General features: G+C 44.8%; 3 protein-coding genes across 14 annotated transcripts in view; 1 reads left to right on the top strand and 2 right to left on the bottom strand.

The window, feature by feature from the left end:
- The window catches only part of LOC128883800 (phosphatidylinositol 3-kinase regulatory subunit alpha), a 33,787-nt gene extending 20,013 nt beyond the window's left edge, over positions 1-13,774 (bottom strand). For 2 of the 9 annotated variants that reach the window (XM_054136532.1, XM_054136566.1), the window contains exon 1: positions 570-902. Coding sequence is in view for 4 of the 9 variants with exons in the window: in XM_054136583.1 (XP_053992558.1) it covers positions 11,246-11,293; positions 11,384-11,473; positions 11,551-11,635 (223 nt within the window). In the remaining 5 variants the exon portion in view is untranslated. The other 7 variants (XM_054136583.1, XM_054136575.1, XM_054136613.1 and 4 more) reach the window with 7 other exon arrangements.
- A 122-nt stretch (positions 13,775-13,896) lies between these two features.
- Positions 13,897-16,383, top strand: LOC128883851 (armadillo repeat-containing protein 6 homolog). The gene is made up of 5 exons (XM_054136668.1): positions 13,897-14,148; positions 14,617-14,948; positions 15,026-15,321; positions 15,406-15,671; positions 15,782-16,383. Exons 1-5 carry the CDS (start codon positions 14,032-14,034, stop codon positions 16,151-16,153), a joined length of 1,383 nt encoding a protein of 460 aa, XP_053992643.1. The 5' UTR covers positions 13,897-14,031; the 3' UTR covers positions 16,154-16,383.
- A 1,630-nt stretch (positions 16,384-18,013) lies between these two features.
- Positions 18,014-22,296, bottom strand: part of LOC128883836 (ADAMTS-like protein 4) — a 33,352-nt gene continuing 29,069 nt past the window's right edge. For all 4 annotated transcript variants that reach the window (XM_054136643.1, XM_054136635.1, XM_054136626.1 and 1 more), the window contains exons 12-19: positions 22,031-22,239; positions 21,349-21,481; positions 21,019-21,268; positions 20,665-20,841; positions 20,432-20,596; positions 20,145-20,321; positions 19,892-20,057; positions 18,014-19,798 (exon numbers count right to left, since the gene is read on the bottom strand). In XM_054136643.1, the coding sequence (XP_053992618.1) occupies positions 19,683-19,798; positions 19,892-20,057; positions 20,145-20,321; positions 20,432-20,596; positions 20,665-20,841; positions 21,019-21,268; positions 21,349-21,481; positions 22,031-22,239 (1,393 nt within the window). In that variant the 3' untranslated portion in view covers positions 18,014-19,682. The remainder of the gene's footprint in view (positions 19,799-19,891; positions 20,058-20,144; positions 20,322-20,431; positions 20,597-20,664; positions 20,842-21,018; positions 21,269-21,348; positions 21,482-22,030; positions 22,240-22,296) is intronic.

Genomic DNA, 22,296 nt, shown 5'->3' with positions numbered 1-22,296 from the left:
TCTCTCTCTCTCTCTCTCTCTCTCTCTCTCTCTCTCTCTCTCTCTCTTTCTCTCTCTTTAGCGGGGCACACACGACCTTTGTATAAACGCCGAGATTCGCCGAGCCGAACGAAACCGGTTTCGTCAAGCAACGACACCGAACGATTTTCAACGTACTCCCGCGTGTAGCCGTACAAACTCGAAGACTGATCCTCGTGGCTCACCGACAGATCGATTCCAGATGGCCTTAAAGCGGTTTCCTTCGTCGATCGAATCGAATCGGTTTACGAATACGGTCGAACGAGGTTTTCTGATCGCGCACACGCTCGAGATGGAACGATCGGTAGTCTCCACGGATCGAGCGACATGCGCGCACGAGCTTCGCCACGATTCGATTCTCCGATCGATCTTGCTTGTACAGCAAACGCGTCCGTTAACGCTATTCTCCTTCCGAATGGCTTTCACCGGCTCGTCGCCACGAAAACAATCTCGACGAACTCTAATCTTCGATTACATGTGGAACGCGCGAAGGACGTTCGGTGGCCCGGATTTTCGCAACGTTCGCTGTCGTTTAATTACGATAAAATTACCATGCGCTGTTCACCGCCGTTTCGATGGTTAATTCGAGTCGCGTTGGATGTATAGCAACGAAGCAGTTCTTCGGTTACGACGACGAACGAAGAGCAAGTCTTCGTTGTCGCGGTTCGCGGTAAAAACGTGCCCGTCGGATCGCACGATAGTCACGAAGTCGTATCGATGTCGTCGAAACGAATAAAACTGGATCGTTCACTGGATCGTCGATCGCACGATAAAACCAATCGAAAACGTTTCCACGTATCTTTCACGATTCGCGTACTGCACTCTCGGAGTCGGTTCGAACGATCCGCGCATAGATTATCGATTACGAAACGGCACACATCTGCGCTCACCCTTATCACGACCACCAGAAGACTGCGACCGGTGCGTCTCCTCGGTTTGGTTCGCGTTCTTCCTTCTTCGATGGGCCGCTAGGTGGAGACACTTCGCCGACGACGAGTCACCGGCGATCCGTCGGTAAAGGGAATCGAGACGGGACGACACTATCTCGTTGCACTTCTCGCCACGCATATAACCTTCTCTTTCTCCTTGGTAGCCCCTGTTTGATCGTACCGACGGAAAGATTTTCTATCGTTTTTCGATTCGATGCATCCCGTTGTTTTACATTTCCCGATCGGAACCGATTCAAGTTTTCCAATTTTTACACCGTGTCGAAATTACCCGCTGTATACTCGATTCGACGCTTTTCTCGTCGTTCAAGCGTTATCGACATGGAAAAATTGCAGTACCCGGTTCCCGTCGTTTCTATTCGTTCACCGATCAGTCCAAACCGGACACCGGTGTCTACGTGCCTGTTCGTCGAAGCAGCGCACGCACCTCCTGGCCACGGGATGGAAAAGTCCACTGGGCACTGCACTTTTTGCACCGGCGGCCTACACCACGCGAACACCTGCACACGCGCGTCACTTTGTGCACGTACGTGCACAACGACGACTGTCTTACGGTCTGTCTTCTTTCCCTCGCTATAATTCCCCTCTTTCGCTCCTACTTTGTCTCACTTTTATTCCTTCGACGCTGTTCGTCTCCTTCTCACGCGCACTCGCGACCCATCTGTCTTTCGTGTGCCGTTCTCCTTCTCCTTCGACTGACTTTTATCTTGCGTATGGTATGTATCGGAGAACGGTCCTAAGTTTTCGGCTTCCACTCGTCGCAGCTAGACGGTACCTTCGATTCCCCCGGAGGAAGTATACAATTTCGCGCACCAGGGACCACGACACGAATTTGTCGCGTATCGGAAGCAGTTACGTAGGATATACTTGGCGTGTGCTCTCTCTTTATCGCCGACCGTCTCTTCGTTCTTACTACCTTCTTTCCACCTTCGCCGATCGTTGTCAAAGCCCACGATTTTACAATAAACACTCTGCTCGTTTCTGACCGCAGTTTCTCGTCGTTGCCATCGGTCGCGATCGTTCGCTGAGTCTACGCGGACGATTTCCTGCCAGAGAAAATATCTTCTCCAGCGGCTCGGCGCACAGCTGACCGGCCGGTCCGCCAAGTTCGGTCAATAGCCATAGCAGTCGCAGCCTGCCGAGGGTTGCTCGTGCTCAACCGACGACGTTACGCTTCGGCCTCTTCCGCTCGCTTTCGGCTGTTTCCGTGGCCTTTACGCGGCCACCTCCGTATCCACCAAGCGACGAACCCCCGGGCTTCACGAACCGATCGAACCAACTCGACGAAAATTTCTCATCGGTTTCAAACTCGACTGCACGCTTTCCAAGCTTCGAATCTCGTCTAAATTCGTCGACGAGCAGAGGAAGTGTATTTCCGAACAGAGACAGTTTGTAAATACGGTTGCAGGTTTTGCAACGAACGAAAAAGCGTACTCGCGCGATTCGCAGCAGAGGTTTCAGGCAGCTTTAATCGAGTAAACGAGATAGCTGAAAATTTGTGTAAGCATCGCAAAGATATCTGGTTCGTTCTTAAGAGCAGCGGTCGTCGATTACGGCTACGCTCGACCTATTATTACTCCGTGCCGGAGTAATGCGCGATTATTCGATCTACTCGAATATTCTAAGTGCGATCGGTGCTATCGTCGATATTTTTTTCGACGGATCGTTTCGCGCGTTAAAAATACACCCGAACGATTAATTAAAAATTACCACCTAATCGCGATCGGTCTGTCTCGGACTCGGACTTATTCTTATCGGGGCTCAGTGAAAACGGATGCATCCGTAATTTTTATCCGCGATGTCGCTAAGGTAACGCACCCTAGGGCAAGACATTTTTCGCGACTAAATCGAGCTGGACCGTGCGTGGGAGACGACAGATCCCCCTTACCGATGTTCGTTCGTGTGAAATGTAGATCCGTTATAGGTGATTCAAAGATCCGGAGTAGATAATTCGATACCATCGGCTCGAGTGCGTTAAAATCAACCAGTAATAAAGCGAAATCGCGAATCGCGAAAATTCTCTGGTCCCCTTCTTTCTACGTGTCGTAAATCTCAATGCTGACGGGGCCGGAATCAGATTTCATTCTTTACGATCGACCTTCGTTCTCTCGCCCTTATCGCGAAAGCCCTGCGCGCGATACGTTCAAGTGCGTACGCACGTGCTCTCGCGCGCACCAAGGGCCTCCGGCACTCGAGTCACATGAAAGGGCCGCGCGCGCGTGTACTCGAAAGGGAAGAAAGGGACGTGAAAGTGAAAAGCGACTTTCCAAAGTAAGGGAGGGGTGAGAGGTGAGCGAACGAAGAGGGGGTAATCCGCGGAGAGAGAAGGGACGCGAAACAAGGATCCCCGGACGTAGGATGATCGAATCCGGCCGCACAGGCGCTCGAGCATCGAGTGTCCTGTTCAAGGTCGCAGTACCACCAACCAGCCTTTCGCCCTGCGTAAGTACGGAAGGACCGATCGATTCCCCGTTGAAAAGCTAATCGGTAGACCCTTTCAAGGTTCTCAAGGGTTCCGAATCGAATTATAATCGACGTCTATTTCGACTACACGGTATTCGGAACAGTTTCATTGTCTCGTAGAGCTTCCAAATCCGAATATCTTTTCCGTTCGTCGAAGACTTTCAAGATACGGACGTAACGCGCGAAGCGGTACGGTCCGAATAAGAATAAGGACGGCCGAAATAGGAGGTCGAGTATTCGGAAGCTATGGTGAAACATGACGGTGGAGTGTTTCAGTTCGCTGGATTTCTTTGACACGTTCCAAACGAGCGAATGGGGGGAAAAGGGACATTTCACGAGCATTCTTGATTCCAACGATCAAAGATATACGTTATACGAGCAATCGAGCAACGATACATTCAGAGATATTCGATGTTACGATTGCGACAAGAAACGTGTTTCTTTTTGGCGCACACGGAGGTATGTTTCGAATCAGGTCGCAAGAGGCGCGGCGCGTTATTAAATATCTGTACCGCGCGAACCTTGCTCGATAACTTTCAACTGCTCGCTGCTCGTGTCGCGGTTAGTCAAACATTAGGTCCTGCCGTTAGTTTCATATGCGATACTTTAAATCCGAAGAGCCGAGGAGACTCGCTCCGAACATTCCCCAAATCATGACGAATAGGTCCTCGCTACTATGAAAAGGGCCTGACCGCCTTCTTCCGTTTCGTTTCATCTGAAATGTGCGAACGGGGTAACCGAACGATACAAATAGACAAGAGAATTATTCGACTCGGTATTGGTTCGAGCACTTAAACGGACATCGCAACAACAATGCGTCCCATTGTACTTGACCGGGGAGACTCGCCACGATAATATCGGCTATTCGGAAACGCTCGAGGAACGGTTATCGGGCGACAGAGATCAATTTTTATCGAAGGTAAATAATAGGTAAGACTCGACGATTCGCTACGCGACTTTTTTCCATATCGTAACGCGTCGGCCAACCAGGCGGTTTCGCTAAAATCGTACAGTGCAATGCTCCCCCGATTTCCTTCCGTCGATGTTTAAATACGGCAACGCGACAAAGCCACGTTCGGCCGCGCCCGTATAACATAAGCCTGTTCGTTTTTATTCCGCTCGTTCTCCCGACGATAGTGTCGCGAATCTCGCAAGCGTGCACGTTTAAAAAAGGACCGACGCGAAAATTAAGTTCAAAGCCGACTCCGCACGCGGCCATTCGTTACCCGCTTGGAAAAGCAACGATCGACGCGTCGAATTAATCGATGCAAGAGATTGCGTAACGATGCAAACGAATTCGTAAAGATTCGCGTCGGTGTCGAGTAGTTATCGGTTTCCTCCTCTTTGCGAGCTCGATGAGACAATGAAAAGGGAAATCTCGTTACTTGATAGCTTTGGAAACACCTCAAAGTACGATTCAAGGGAACGAATAGATCGAGGCTCTCTCGTGTGTTGTTCGGTCTCGATTGGGTGAGCCGCGAACGACATACGGGAACGCAGAAATCGTGGGCGGTAGATTCTCGGTAATGAGACGAGTTACAGTGCGACGTTGCGTAATCGACGAAATTGCGGGTGCCTCGACGGTAATAATTAGCAACCGACGTAATTGTCGAACAGAAAGACGCCGGTAGGAAGCGTACAGGCGTACATGCACGACGCCAACGCGAATCGCTGCACACATCCTTCGCTGTACGTATCGCTACGTTTCATTTTGGAGTACACGTGTATCTTTGTACAGAATGGGAGGGGACTCTATTTTCAAATCGAAGCGATCTAGATAAAAATCTCCTTGAAAATTCAAAGTACATGTTAAATTGGTGCATAAAAAATATCATTTTTCTCGAGCTCCAACTTTCCGATGCGATAAGATAAGCGAGGCGATATTTGATTGTCAATTGCTATACACACACACACACACACACATACCATACGTTAACGCATTATCCGTCGAGTCAGGAAATATTTCGTATTTTCGGGAGCGAGGTCAAGAAAGATAATTTTACTTTCCGTAATAAAAAAAATAACGATGCTTGTACGCGACAACCGAACGGCGAGGTTTCGAACGGAATAGTAGAAATCATTGAATGAAAATTCAGCGAGGACGAGGCGTCGAAGCGCGATCCTCTCCGTACAAAGACGGTCGTTTTAATTCAATAAAAATCATCACCGACCTACGTCACCGCAACCCTCGATCGACTGCGTCGTACGCATCCTATTCACCTCACGTCGGCTCCATCCTTTATCCCGGGAATCCCGAATTTCCCATAGCAACGTGACGGTGCACTCCATTACCCATGACCTCCGCCCTGAGCCTGGGGGGTCTCTATATCTGCGAATCAATGCAGCTCTATTGCGTGCATCCAGGCTGTGTGTAACATTCCCTAAAATGCAGAAGCCGCAAGCCTAATCGAAGCAGGAACGAATTCACGACGACACGCGATTCGTACCGAGAAGAGAACCGCGCGCGCGGTGCTCGATTTCTCTGTTTTCTCTTCCTTCTAGTTGTACCATGCGCGTAGAATTTACACGCCGTGCAAGAAAACGGAGAGACGTCGTTTCGTACGAGACCAGAACGGCCAGCTGTATCGTTAGCGAGGAGACAAATTATACTCGAACGAACCGTGTCTTCGACTTTACGAGTAAACCGATTCGCTCGGTACGCGGTATAACGTTCCGTCGTGTTACGCGGAGAAATCGGACAACGACGGGAGCCACTTATTTATCGTGGTCAATTTAAATACATTAATTTCAGAGTAGGACGGTCGAGGGAGGAAATACGTCCGCGCGGATTTCCAGAGCGAATCCTCCGACTCCGTGGAAAAAGACACGAGATAGAGATTCCAGTTTCATCCGCTTGGCTTCCGCAAGCCACTGGAACAGTGCCTGAATAACTTTCGCTGGTTTCCCAGTCGTACAAATATTCCGCTCATAAATATGTATGTATCATAAATCGGTTATGCGCCAAGATCGTTGGAAGTGTATATCAAAAATCGGAATAAAAGGATGATGAATGAACTTCATTGTACGGTCGTCGAGGACAAGAGGAGCGCGAGCGCAAAGAGAGAAGTGGGCGTGCATATATTCGAGCGCCTTAATCGAAACTTACGCGCAAGCTAGGTCCGAGGTTTATTAAAAGCAACCGGGCGACACGTTCCTCGCATCCGTCAATTTTAATTCGCGTACGATTGTGAAACTTTCTCACACATCGCGCATAACGTGAATAGCAAACGCGTAACGTTTTTCACGACCAGCGACGCATACGTTCGCCGATAACAGAGGTCGTGCTGGATGAGCGAAAGAGAGTAGATGACATAAGTGTGTTTCTTAACACTTTCACGGTCTGAGCTGTTGCACTTGATACCGTAGCCTCCTACTTCACGTATGCACGCGAATTTCAGGTCGCGCGCGATCCCGAAACGTGATGCTTATTCGTCACGTGTTTAGGCACGTGTACGCGTCTCTGCACATGGATTCAAGGATTTATTTGTAAAGTTAAATTTTTGTCTACGATAGCGTTAACCTTTCGACGCTACTCGATGTCTGACGGAAATCAGTAAAAATTCATGGAAACTAAGGAGAAATTATTAAACTTCCTCGCGAGACGAGCGCTTCTTTGTAATGCATAAAAGTTCTTCGACGAACGGAGAAAGACGACCGGTTTCTCTAGAGAGGAGAAACAAAGAATCTCATAGACTCTCGTGCGAACGCAGACATTTTCCGGAAAGAAGAAATCTCCGTCCTTTGAGGCGACGTGGCCACCAGAGGAAAAAAATATGAACCGTAAGGACACATGCTAAACATCGGAACGAGCGAGTGTACGTATACCAAGCCGCACCGAAAGAGGGAACTCGCTCGCTCGAGGTGGACGAGTTAATTTTAGTTTAATCGACCGACCCGATACGAAGAGCTCGCATACGAGAAGCCGATGCACGTACGTAAGTAGGCATACGTAGCCATGCTCTCGAGAACGAGCCGAAGCACGGCGCTACACACACGGAAGGACTTGTCACGCGTCGCAAGGGTTACGTGTAACTTCGACAACGACCGTTTCTCCCCGCCGCGGAATCCTCTTCCGAGTTTCCCGACCCTTGGACAACGTCGACCGGTTCGAGATGCGGAATTTTCGAAATCTAACGAGAATCGAAGGCCACCCGTACCTACGTGTCACGAGCTTCTTGCATACGAATATCGTGTTTTACGCGACTATTCCGCGTACCCGCGACTACTACGGTTTAAGTATCGAAGAGTGGCGATTAGGAAACACTGAAACGTCTTAGAAGAAACTAAGGGAGCTTTCTAAAACGACAAACCCTTTGGCTGGTAACGAATGCATCAGGGCATTTACCTGGGCCAGGAAACCTATGCGGGCAACTGTCGTCCCTCGTACAAGATTTACAGAGGGAAAATTCATGTCGAATTCCGATCGGTCCATTTTCTTGTTATACTTGGAAAAATCTACAAATCTAAGCTAAAAAAAGGAGCGAACTTGTCCGCGAACCGATATTTCAACTCCGTATCCCCCGCGTTCCCCTATGCGGACACCCTGAAATTCTCTCCGTAAGTTTAACCGGATGATACATCGTATCGTAGAGCTCCAGCGGCTCCGAGAGGCTTCCGTTCGACGGTCAAAGTGCATACGACGAATGGGTCGTGTAAACGGAACGGACGAGGGGGTGATGTCGAGGTCGTTCGGATCGAAATTATTCAATTAAGGTCACAGGCTACGGAACAGCGCTATCGGGCCCTAACATCGAGCGACAAACTCAGAAAAGACTTTCCCTCGATCGATTCGATTTTTTCGCGGGAGAGGAACCGCTGCTCGAAAACGAGCCGTCGTACGACGGAGACCGTCGTGACGCTATCGAAAGTGCATCGTACCTTTAGCGCATAGCGACGCGTCGAGGTTGCACGCCAGCGAGAAAATACGGAAGTTAATGCTCCCTCGGCGATAAGAATGTGCAGGGCGTTCTAGAGAGACGAATCGAATACCAATCAGACGACGCGGAGAGAAGGTCCGAGTACCTTGCGAATAACGAGCTATAAAATATCGTTGGCGTTCGAGACGAAGCGTAAATCCGCGAAATCGAGGCCTCGGCGACGACATCGGAAAAACATAGGAAGGAAAAGAGTCTTCCTACGTTCCGAAGGAGCGATGCACGACTCGTCGTCCGACAAGGCTAAAAAGTGGAAAAACTCGTGCATCTGTCTCGGTAACGAGAGAGCGGGAGGAAAAAGAGGAAAAGAGAAAGATGGGGAAAGCCGGAAATTGTGGAAAAAAGGGGGAAAGCAACGGAAGGGCAGAAGCGCTTGCGCGACGAGCTCGTTTCCATGGCTTCGTTCGTTTCACGTAGCAACAGGAGGACTTTTGACCCCGTTCGATTGTCCTTCGAAACAGCTCGGTGCCTCATCGTTTTCTCCCGTTCTGTCGGCCGAGAGAGGTGAAACGCATCGTTGAACCGCACTTAGGCATCACTCTCCTACGAGTTTATCGCGTACATCGTCTTCGATTAAACTCTCCACCGACGGATGATCGCTGGACATTTTTGCTACGAGAATCGTACGCTATTACGAAAGAAGATACCGCGGTCGAGAAGAGCAAAAGGGATCGTTTAACGCGCGTTTTGAATTTCGCGGCCGCCGTGGTAGGCACGTCGATCTCCGCCCCCTCCCCAAAAACACGCTGGTACCCTAATGCCGATGAATTTCGAAAGCGACGATTACGAATGACGCACGAGTTTAATTTTACTAACGGATCGATGAGCGAAGAAAGCCACGATACCCGAAACGTGGCCCGAGTGATATGAAAATAATTCCAAGACCATCCGGTGCCCCTGAATTCGAACGATTACTAAAACATTCGTCGACGACGATGGAAAAGGAGGGCTACTATCTCGATCGCTTCCTTAGGTAACGATCGAAACATTTGCAAATAAGCGGACCGCGATAGCGATCACGGAAAAGAAACCGCGCGGAATCGCAATTTTCCCAGAGATTAATTTAGCTCGATCCCGAGCTATTTCACCGAGGAAAAGCTGCAACATTTTCCGAGGGATTTCAAGCCGAACGCAGACCACACGTTCGTGCTCTCTGCCAAATTACGATCAGCTGTTTTAGCATAAATCACAGGCCAGCGCGAACGAAATTCCATTTTCGACGACGAGAAGGAAATAGTTTTTCAAATTCTTCGACTCTTTGTTCCGCCGCTCCGAAACGAATGCTTTTTAACCGTGGTTGAAAGAGTCGCGGATATTCGGCTTTGTTTTTTGTACAAACTTTCGAAAGGATAACCAGGGAACGGTGACCGTGTTCGCCCGGTCCGAATCGGGACGGACGTAGGTCATGGAAGGGTGCGTGTCCAAAAGCGTGTCTTAGGGACAAAGAGAACCCGTTTTATATCGTGCCGCGGGACGGCCGTTTGTCGTTCCATCACTTTTTTCACTGCATCGCAACGACAAAGTCATCGATTCCGACGCGATGCGAGCTCGGTCACGTAGGCGTGCAGCTCGACGGCGTCGTTAGGCGTTAGGCGTTCTGCGTAATCGAATGCACCGATTCTCAAGGATTATTCAGCGGGGGACCCTCGGCCCGTCGGCCGCGCGATCACGCCGGGAGTTTAAAGCGCCTCGACTCGCCAAGGAGCGCGTAAAACGGCCATTATTACACGTAAGCGAGAGATTACATCAATCGTATCACGGTTTTATCCCTTTCGTACGATCTCACGACGAACAAACCGGTAAACGACTGAAAAACCGTCTACGCAAGCGCCGCGCACTGCCGGTAGTTTCCTTTTTCGTAAGTAATTTCGTGCGCACGGTTACCGGGTATAGGATATTTGGCCAAATACGCGCGGATACACGCCGACAACGATCCGACGAACGGTTCCTACCTCTCTGCTCGCTAATTCTGTATCTTCCACGTATTTAGACTTGCCGTGTCTATATCCGGCATACGCGCTCGCCGAAGATCCGCGAATTATTATCTCGTCGCAAGGAGACCGGTCCAGTCCCATCGTTGCGTTACAATGAAAAAGCGATCCAAAGATATATCGATATCAGAGAATCCGAGAAAATACTAATTAATTCGTGAAGACGAACGACGCGATGGGTAGGGCTCGATATTTGGTTAGCAATTGTTAAGTGTACGAAATTCAATTGTAAGAAAAAAGAAAGTAAATTCCAGGTAAACGATAAATTTGTAGGAACGTTAAAGAGTATGAATCGTGTATGTAAAAACTCACTGATCGAGGTTGGACGACTGCTCGGAAAGTTCCCCAAATGAAACGATATAGGAGCGACGTTTTGCGGAGTTGAGACGTCCCTGGATCATACGATGGTAAGCCTCGATGGTGGGGAGCAAGAGGGATAGGAGAGGGTTGTGAGTTTCAGAAAAGAAACTGCCGGACGAGCTGGAAACGAACGGGACGAACGGTGAAGGGGGACACGATAGCACGCCACTTGAAATCACCGCGACTGCATGTGTTACTATGCTACGGTGCCGCCCTCGTTGGTGAACGGGGAAACGTTCGTGTACCGTGCTGTTAGGGGTTCGCAACTTGTGTCAAAAGAGGGCGTTCTACCGCATTATTTTTTCGCAGTCGGTATCGTACGCGACGCGCAAACTTTGATTTCGATAAAAACGCGATAACCGTATCGATTTCGAAAGACTTTGAAAAAATGGTCGTTCGTGTTCGGTCACACTTTACGCTTTCGAATGCTAATATATCGCATTACTTTCTAAAACGGATCTACATAAGACACGAACGATTATCGCGAACTAATCCTGAAATATATATCGATAAATGTATCAAAGAAACTCACCCTTGCATTTGACCCCCACTTTTCCAGTGCCCCAAACATAATCTTCACCTGTAACATAAAATATGAAAGCAAATATTATGCATGGTAGAAATGAACTTCGCATCGTAAAGATACACGACGTTGTAATGAAATACTTACAATGTTTACAAAGAATAGGAGTTAAAAAATATACATCTACGAGGACATGGTCGTTCTTTGATTCCGTGCTCGAAGAATCAGTTACATATGCTATAATAAAAAAATACGATAAATTAGTTAACGTACTCTATGTTTTAATTTCTTAGTTGTAGTACATTATTAAGTACCAAATGGCCCATTGCTGAGAGTTACGTAAGACGACTCTTCTTCGGTACGAGTGTCCAAGTACGGTGATAAATTTCCTTTCAGCATTAGGAATTCCTCGCGTGTACCTTTAACGTCTGGAAAGAAAGTAGTCGTTGTAGAAATTGAGTCGTAAAAATTGCAAGTTTTGATCCTTAGATGCGTGCAAAATTCCTCACCGGTACGAAGTATTCGTCTTGGTTCTTTCGATGCTCGCGTAAAAAGAGCACCGTTTCTTATTTCTTCGTATAGAGCGTCGTCCAAAGTTCGTTACGAAACAATTGCGTTAACGTATTACTTTCTTCATGGAAAAATATATTAGGATTAACTCATTTGTCAGTCGTACATGGTATGTAAACATGAGTAATTTCGCACAACGCTATAATCACAGAACATAATCTCTTCCGATAGTTGCGCATCCTCTTTGAAGGCTTAAAACATTTATGTTGCTTTTCATGTACTGCAGTGTGTGTCAGAATGGACTTTTATTCGATACTCTACATATTCTATACGAGAGTATTCGTAACTGTTTGAGCATCGTTTAAAAAGCTGATTTCTACCAAAGATAGAAAAACACTATATAATTACTATTCGCTTTCTTGCAACTAATTTGATTTCTTTCGTTGACTATATCGACCGGCACCACAATTATCAAGAACTTATGGTAACTCTTGTTTAAGGCTACTCGCATGTATACATAGATTTATGTTTTATGTAAAAATCTTGTTTGGTAAATATATATATATATAAATATAAATATATATATATATATATATATATATATACTTATGTATATGCAATATATGCAAAGATAATCTGCGATGATTTTTCAAGCATCTGCTTTTCTGAACATATAAAATTATTCAAAGTAACTTGATATGAACACAATGATAATTAGCCATGCATAATAATGCAATGCATCATGATTGTATCATTCTGTTTTATATTTCTTTCGTGGTGATCCACTGCTTAAATGTACCTTTTCCTTCGTTTGGATATTTATTTCATGTCGTTTCATATCCACTCTCACCTTCTAGAGGCTATCGCAATTCCTACAACATACAAACGAATCTTTTATAATTCATTTGTTGTTTAACCGTTCAATAGATTCTAGGTATCTACGATATATATCGACTCGTTGATTTTTCTAACCCGAGATATCGCATTGAAAAACACAATAGATTTCAAACCACGAACGGTACAACGTATACCGTCTAAAATATATCGCGATAAACTGTTAAAAGTACAAGTAGTTCATAATACGTTATTTATAGAATTTTACGCTACTCTCGATAAAGGAAAAAGAATAATAAAGAGGCATCGTACGTGAATCCAAATGAGTGACGCGAACAACTCACGCGTCGCATAGACCTGTCGATAGGTTTTCTTCGATATAATATCGCGGTTGCACGAAACCTTTTTACTTCGTTTTCTTTTTTTTTTTTGTAAAATAGACTTACGAGTATCGCAGAAGTACATTTTGATCGCAGGGAGACGTTATGTACGCGTAAAATTGTATAGCACACGCCTCTGATAACGAATTGTGAAACGACACGCGGGTGGGGTAAATAATAGAAAATTCACGCTGCTTGGATTCTCACAAAACGTTCACTTTGCACAAGAAACACAAAGATCAAAAGAATTTCAGAGAAAATTAAACTTTTCACAAAAAAGAAACTGGACGTCGAGAATTGATATCGACGAGAATACGAGAATCGAGAGTTGACTAAATACTTTCGCGACTCAACTTTACGTGGAAACGCTACCTTTGCGCTTCGGCACATCGAATCCTTGAGCTTTCAAGCTTCGGACGCCAGCGAAAGAATAAGAAATCTTGGAAAGATTGAAAGGTAAGTGACAAAGAATTGTTTCTCTCGGTCGCAACACGAACGAACACGGTTAGGCCAGGCGAAGCAGCCGAGGGCGCTGCGGTTGGTCATTGCTTACGTTTTATCAGGATAAGAAACTTACTATTTCATAAATATTTTTAATCTCCCTTTTTTTCTGCTATACATCTATTAATATAGTTCAAATATCTTTTTTTTTTTCTACAAATTTTCATATCCTCTGTACATGAATTTTGCGCTACTAATAAGTCAAATAATCGGAGACAACGATAATCGTAGAAAATAGTTTACTATAAATTCAATATCGATTCTGCAAGTAATTAATTTACTTCTTTTATATTTATATCGTTAAAACAAGAGCATAATGTAGTACAACGAAAGAAATAAGAGCATTAAAATAAATATAGTGAGAAAATAAAAATGATGCGTTAGGGATCACCCTTAAGACCATCCCCTCCCATGTTCGTTTCGTTTCCAATAGGTGTATTACAGAACGCGATTAGATTGACATTTGTCTTTTTGTTTTCACGTGGATGAGACATACCGTTTTCTTGTAAGACAGCATTCATTTCCTAATATAGAAATCTAGGACACGGTGAACAAAGAAACAGTGTTATCATGGTTCGTGTAATTAGTCAAGAGACCTACGATGAAGTCGTCAACGAGAATATAGAGCAATTTTCGATGACTCCCGAAGAAGCTGTAGAAGATGCTATTAAACAATTCGAAGCACAGGTACTCCAATTTGTTTGCCTCAGTTTTCCTGACTTAAACATTTCTGAAAAATGATATTTTGTTGGTTAACGATGTCACATTAAGCTTTACTGCTTGTTACTTGAAGATATTTGGAACATTTTTAGTGTCATTTTATACGTAGATATTTTTTGAAATATAATTTTCTCAAATTATAATTTGTCTATTACGTCAAATGTACGCTGGTTACTCTAAAAATTATGTGTATTTCGTAATAACACATTACAGATCGTATCATCTAGGATAAAAATTATCCTGATTTTTGTACCATATCAAAATTATTAATCCTACCGGAATAATAATCTGCCACAGATATAAAACAATATTCAGTTAAATATATTATATATTTAAAATTACGATGCGAAAGAATATCGGAATTCAAATAATCTAGACCGCCTTACGTAAGTGCACGCAATGCCATGGTTGTTTTTATCAACTCTATTTTTATAGGGTGTAGACTTGAGTAACATCATGAAAGATTTAATACTCAACAATGACAATGAATTGATAACATCTTATCTGAGTCAACTTAATATAGCCATAGAGGATAAGAATTATGGAAATGTTCCTCAAACGTTAGACAAGTTAAGAAATGAATTAGACAAAGATATCGCGTACAGAGTATACGCAGGTAAAAAAGGAGGATACGATACTTTAATAAAGTTAATGAAATCTTGCCCTAATAATAGTTTGGTAATAAGGTCGGCATTGAAGGCCGTTACCTCATTGATGAATGGTAATCCAGACTTATTAAACGACGAGGGAGTGGCATTGCAAATATAGTGAGAAGTTATTAATAGTTACAATTAAATGTAATAGATAATTATTAGTTTCTTTTATGCATTATCCTATTCGTTAGCATTTTAGATAGATATACCGACATTCCAACGTTACAATATCTTTTGCACTGGATTAGAGAATGTTGTATAAAACACGAGCAAAATAGACAAAGTATTTTCAACGCAGATATTTTTAATAAACTTAAAAAAATATTAATTCGAGATAACGCGACCGGACCTGAATTACGAGATGCTTGCGCTGTAATTAGAGCTCTCGTGTTAGACGACGACATTAGGCACGAATATGGGAAGTCTCACGAACATGCAACCGTTATAGCAAAAGGAGCCCTTAATGTTTTGACTGGGTTAATGCCAAGTAAATAGTTGTTGTTTATCGTATTATACGAATCGGTCGATGAAATCGCTAGAAAATTCTAACGAATACATTTCTTGGATGTAGGATTTAAAAAAGATAAAGGAGTCGTAGGAGATTTAATGATAACTCTAGCTGCGTTGATCGTGAGAAATGAATTCTGTCAAGAGGTAGAGGATGCAGGAGGACTGAAATTCGTTGTAGACATTATGATCGATTATCCAGATTCGGAAAAATTGAATTGGCAGGCTTTGAAATTATTAAAAGCTCTCGCTGGGAACGACAGCGTGAAATCGCACATCGTAACGTCCGGCTGCAGCCCTATAATTGTTTCAGCTATCAGTAGACTCAAAGTAAGTTTGAATCGGTGTGAGACTTTCTTTTTAAAGCCATGTTGACTGGTATTTTGGCTATTATACATGGAAAGACAATTTTGGTATACAAACATTGATCAATACCATAGGGCTCGGAATGCGTAGTGACTGCTGGACTTGCATGCATTTCTGCATTAACATTGAGGTGTCCCTCAAATGCTGGTGTGTTTTACGACTGTGGAGCGCCGTTTGTAATTATAGATGCAATGAAAGCTTATTCTAAAAGTTTGAGTGTGTTGAAGCAAGCTGCTTGGGCCATTCGAAATATGTCTGTAAGAAATAAAGCAGAATGTCAAGAATTTATTGCGTATGGCGTAGAAGGTGTCTTGAGGAATGTTCTTCAACTACACGGCCCTAAACTCGAAAGCGACGTGAACGCAGCCTTGAGGGATCTAGGATTGAAAGTAGAACTGAAAGAGAGATGGACCGGAAAGGGTGTTTCCATGGACAACACCAATTAATCGCCACGATGTTTCTATGGCAATGTACCAGACATTTTTATGTACTTCGCTTACACGTGACAAATAAATGTCCGAAAATAACGAGTAACGATAGTATTTTCTTGTAGTATAATTTACGTTAATAGCTTGAACGAGAAGACATATTGTTTTTTTTTTATATATCGCTGTATATTTATATGTTGTATATTATTATAGATTTATAATAAACTTTTACCTTTAATACGACGAAAGATGTTACTAGTTATCCAGAGTCACATAAAACATCCATTTAGTTAATCGTTTCGACGATATATTGTTTGTTTTAAAATATCAAGCTTTCGTATTTATATTTTCACATTGAGCAAATACATGAAGTCTTATTTGTCAACGCACAAATAATAGTTGCACCTTGTAAGCGAAGATTTGATTTGATTCTCCGGCAAAGTATAAGCTCAACTTCGATTTACAATTTTTTCTTGAGCAAGTCAGGTGTTCGATATAACGGCTCGGCTACACTTAACAATTTACGTTATATGTACCTTAAACACGTAACATCGATTCATGGTGTACAATGTTGAGCCTATTTTTATCAGTCTATACTCTCCACTTTTCTTTTACATGTCTCTACTTTAGAGGTACACTGACAAACGTTAGCTTTACGTAGATTTACCAGGAATTTTAGGGTATTTAATTTGAAATACCCTAAATTGCACGTAAACGATTCAAAGCTGCGCTTGAAACCGCGCCGGTTCTTGTATCGTTACATATGTCGTTAGCTATTCTTCGTTGTACTTTACTTTTGCGAGAGACTACGATTGTATCACAGTCTTTGACGAGGTCACATACGCTGACGAGTACGGTAACGTTGTCTCGAGCGAATGTGATAATACGATAAACAGACTATTATTCACACAAAGACGAGAAGCTAGACGCGAGATGCTTTGGTATCAACAAAGATTTGCGGTAGAGATTGCTATATTTGCTTTCACAAGTTGTGGCATGCTTACAGATAAAGAAATCGCGTAAAAAAAATATGTGCATGTACGTACTCAAGAAAGGGACCGCGGAGGTGTAAAAACAACGTTCACGGAACAAAGATTCACCACGTGTCTATCGTACTCGGACTCGAGATCGAGTTTGATTCGCGAAAATGATTAATCTACAAGAAAATCGAGTACAATGCTTGAGTAAATACATATATCGTGAAGTGCGGATAATGTTTGTATCTCTTCGAAACGCATGCCTCGGCCGCGACATATTTCTTCGAGATTAAGTTCTTTTCAATGTCGTCTGACTGCTTCTTTCTTTCTTATCCTTACAACGCGGACTAGCACTCGCTATCCATTTGAATAACACATTGTGGGGGGATGCCCTTCGCCGAGACACATAAATACATTTACAATTCGTGGTGCACGTCACAGCCATAAACAGTGATACTCGAATAATTATCGGTACATAATATAATCGTAGGTAGGTACCTGCATGACCGTGATCGAAAACTTTTGTCGAGCAAGTTTTTCCAAATCGATAGAAAAATGATTGCTAACAGTTAGCCTTCTAGTTAGAGGTTTCGGAACGAAGGAACTCTTTTTACACGTTTGTAATATATGTAGACGAGGTGTCCCATTTCGATGCGTCGATAGATCGATTTTTGGAGCCGAATAACCGAACATGCGGGGACTTGAAGAAAAAATCTCGTCAAACAAAATCTAACGAATTGAAAAATAAAATCACAGTCGATCGAAATTATCGTAACATATCGTAAGATCGTAACGCTACGACAAATAAAGATTTCTATCCATTAAAATGATCCAGGAGTCGGCACTTACCTGATGAAAACTACGTCCGTATAAAGTAACAAAAAAAAAAAAAAAAAGAAGATAGAAGGAGAACGGAAAGTTTATTGAAACAAATTCTTGTAATTGTAAACAGAAATCGAAACAGCTTCTCGAGAGATACGAGGCGGATCGAAATACGGTAGGTATTCGCAGATTTCCTTGGAGTTCGAGAAGGCAAACCGGAATGCGATTTAATTGACACCGAGGATTGATTGCCAGCGCAATTTTCACGATTGACCGTTAGGATGTTATTTGTTTAAATTTAATCTATACCCCTTGCAAAGGTCCTCGCAGACTCGTCGATTCATAAAAGTTAAAGGGTCGTAGGGTGTTTTCGCCATGCGTTGTCAGGGATTCGATTCTACGCATACATTTCACTTTGTCGATGACTTACTACGGGGACGAGTGTACATTTGATTCGACAGCATCGTTGTAATTATCGTTATTTGCTTTACGTACGGGCTATTAATAATTTTTACACGTCGAATATTCAAACTACCACAGGCTACATTCTCTAACGCGTGTTGGTCGTTTTACGAAAAGAAATCAAAATAAAGAAGCGAACCCGGTATTTCCGGTTGAAGGTTATCATACTATCCGCATCGTGGATGGATTCGTTAATAAGTCAGGCTCGTAAATCAAAATCGCCGGATTTGCTTGGCTCGATATGTTAATTAAATGCTCGATAACGGAAATTGCCCACGGCTACATCTATCGTCTACCCGTCGATACGGGCTCGGGAACGATAAATAACGTTCTGGAACTAAACAGACTACCTATCGAAGTACATACACCGAGAATGCAGCTGGATCGATCGATTCCTTTTTTTCTTTTTTTTTTTTTTTCAGCGACAACTCCAGACAACATTTTCATTCGCTCCGCCCGAGCCCGTTTCATTTCGCGTGTTTATGCTAGCGATGGGACCAAGACCTCTCGGCTATGGTCGAAAGAAAATCAGTTCGCCGCTCAAAGTCGCTTCTTTCGTCGCGAATTCAGAGATATATCGTGCATGTGCAGCTCTACGCAACTATAGGAATCGTTAGGTACGGTAAATCGGGAATCGAATAAAATTGAATTCGGGGGAACGAAGTCCTGCTGTACTCGATTAGCGACTTTGCTCGAATAACGCGAGGATCGGATCGGTACCATCGTTAAGTTAACACAGACTTGTCGCGACAAAAATTCGCAGGTTTATCTATGTAGGTTCGCCACGCAGATATGTTGATACATTTACGCGTGGATACACGTATTCTCTCTCTTTTCATCTCGCGTTAACGATGCACGGCATCGTTTCGATGCGTTCCCTTTCTAACGCGTTCGATTAGATACTTGGTCTACTTCAAACGACTAGCGTGCTTTCGTTTACTACTCCGTTTCTCGGGTTAACGTTCGAAGGGAATTAAATAACTATTCTCCCGTAATCTGTCGCGAGGGAGCTAGACGATCAAAGAAATAAAGCTACACGGGGGTTTAGATACTCGGTAATTGTGTTAAATAAACTTGTACGTAATACGGTCGTCTCTTTGTAACAGTCTTGGGTACCGGACGCGATTCTTCCGTTCCAACGGACGATCGCGTTACATTAACTAAGGAAGAGCTACGAGTTTAATCGAACGCAAAGAGACGGCGGTGACCGTGGTGGGTTGAAACCTGCCCCGACTCGGACCTAACCCGGTTAAGCGGGGTTAGATTCGACGTCGCCCATCGGCCGATTACTCGCGGCAACGGCAACACGAATACTTGTAGTACTTTATTCGACACAGGCCATTCTTCACGACCAGCACGCAGTTTGGATGTTTGTCGACACACTCGGACGTCTCGTAGGCTTCTGAAATCGTGCAAAATGGATCACACCGTTAAAAAGTTACGACGAAAAGTTACGCGTTAAAAAGTAATCACGAATTTGAACGATTTCCCTCACTTTTCGGCGATTTGCTAGGCAACGGGATATTCTTCTCGCAAGATTCCAAACTGCATTGTTGTCGGTCGATCGGTTTCGCAGCTTCTACGCAATTCGAGTCGCCGACGCCCTCGAGGATGCAGCGAACCAATCTGGTTTTTACGCCGGTGCCACACGTCGTCGAACACTGAAAGTGGCGTTAGTATTTATACCGGGGGGAGATCGAAAAAGTCACGGTCCCTCGCATGATCATAAATTCGTGTACGCGATTTACCTTCGACCAGTCCGAGGTAAACCATTCCGGTGTGCACGCGGACACTACGCACGCTTGCTCGGTTGCTGGCCTCGAATCGTTGCAACCATTCGCTGGTAACACGACGAATTCGTTGTTCGTCCTTGCGACGCAAAGGACTTCTCGATACTGGACACCCATTCCGCAAGACACGGAGCACTGAAACCATAACAAGGTGCAAAACGTCTGGAACTGACACGAACAAATAAAATATCCCATCGTTCGTAGCGAGATAGTCTATTCCGGCTGTTCGATAAATCGATACTAACGATTGTCCATGGACCGGTGAACCACTTGGCCCTATCGCAGTTCGCTCCTTTACCGTAACACTGCCTCTCGGTTTCCGGTTTGTCTTTGGGATTACAAAACAGCTCGCTGCCGTCGGCGCACGCTACTCGTCTCGTTTCGACTCCGTTGCCGCATTCGGCGGAGCACTAATTGCGAAAGAAACGATAAAACGCGTCAGAAACGAGAATCTTGAAAGAAACGAAACACTGTTTACCTTGGACGACCAATCCGAGTGCAGCCAGGGTGCCCGTTGCTCCGCGTTGTTGCTCGTGCAAGGCGCGGATACGCAAACTTTCCGAGACTCTGGTTTCTTTAACAAAGAACAGGACTTGCCGGGCGTGATGCACGTCACCGTTCGATTTCGTACCCCCTCTCCGCACGTCACCGAGCACTGAAATCACAAGAACGTAAGATCTTTACGCGAAAAAAAAAAAATAAAGTGTATCCGGTTCAAGAAGAAACGCATATCTCCGTCGAGTGGAAATGCTCGAAAGTGCTCACTCGAGTAAAGGGAAGCGTCGACGGCACTCTACGACTATTTGTATCGATAAAAAAAAGCTCCACTTACCGGGCCCCAAGCTCCGACGTCCCATCTGGGTGTGTCGTGTTGCGAGTGCATGTGCCTTAATTCCGGACTGCTCGTGCAAGCCGGTTTCGTGCAAGCCTCCACGGTCCTCAGGTCTGGTGGTTGGACACACGCACCGGCAGCTACTCGCATCGTTAGGTTCGCATTTAATTCCTGTACGCACTCCAATTTTCGTGTTCTCGTTCCAGTACCGCAGCTGGCCGAGCACTCGCTCCACGGTTCCGCCCTCCATCTGTAACAACATTTGCGCTCGTCGTTGACTCGTACACGCTAATTTCCGAGTAACACTCGAATCGCGGTGAGACGGATTACCTGGCCAGACAGGGGTAATCGTTGCAACGCAACGGAGGCGGCTGCTGGGGCTTTCCCACGTTGCGGCAACGTCTTTCGTTCACGATCATTTCATTGTTCACGCGAACACACTTGAAAATCGCTTTCTGGATCCCTGCAAGTAGTACGTAGATAATAAGAACGAGGAGGGAATTAGGGAGACACTGACGGTCGAGACAACGTTATCTCTGGTTGCCCGTATGAGCTGTCGATCTAAATCTAGATGAAAGGAATCGTCAAACAATGACCGTGTGCAACATTCTTCCATCGGAGACGAACGGGGAACGACGCGTGGAAAATAACGACGTGGGACGATCACGGATGTGGGGCTTCCTGCTAATAAATTTCGTGAATTGGTACGGAACTTCCGTGGTGGCAACAAGCAAATCGAGCTTCGTAATCTCACGGCTCTCCGAACCCGACGATAATACCGAAACGAACGCGTCTCGACCGGCTTCCCACGCGCGACTCGATTGCAGGGCGCCGCGCTGTTTCTCCGCTTGCTCCAAGGACGAATTTCAATTGTCTGCACGCTTTTTCTCCTAATTGTTCGTCTGATTACTATGCCCGAAAAATTGAGGCTATGACTCGAGAATCGTGGGTTTGCAGCACCGATCGCCAACCGAACGAGAAACTGGGTAAATGTATCAGTTTAAAAAATTACCTCCTCCGCACTCCTTGGAGCAAGGAGTCAATCCGAACATCTTCCAACCAAATTTCAGTCGCTTTCTCTTTTTGGCCTTCGACTTTGGCTGATCGCCGGCCATCACAGTGGTCGGTGGATGCTTCATCTCCTCTTTTGGTGCTCTGTCGCGCGACAGCGGTCCATTCTTGTCGCGATTCCTCGATGATAGATCGTTTTTTCGGTCGTATCTGAAAAAGCAACGAAACTGTACGAACGCGAATCGCGACCGTCAACGCGCGGTTCTC

The sequence above is a fragment of the Hylaeus volcanicus genome, chromosome 1 (genome assembly GCF_026283585.1).
Source record: "Hylaeus volcanicus isolate JK05 chromosome 1, UHH_iyHylVolc1.0_haploid, whole genome shotgun sequence".
Classification (NCBI taxonomy): domain Eukaryota; kingdom Metazoa; phylum Arthropoda; class Insecta; order Hymenoptera; family Colletidae; genus Hylaeus; species Hylaeus volcanicus.
The sequence above is the reverse complement of the archived record's forward strand: the minus strand, read 5'-3'. Positions and strand labels throughout refer to the sequence as shown.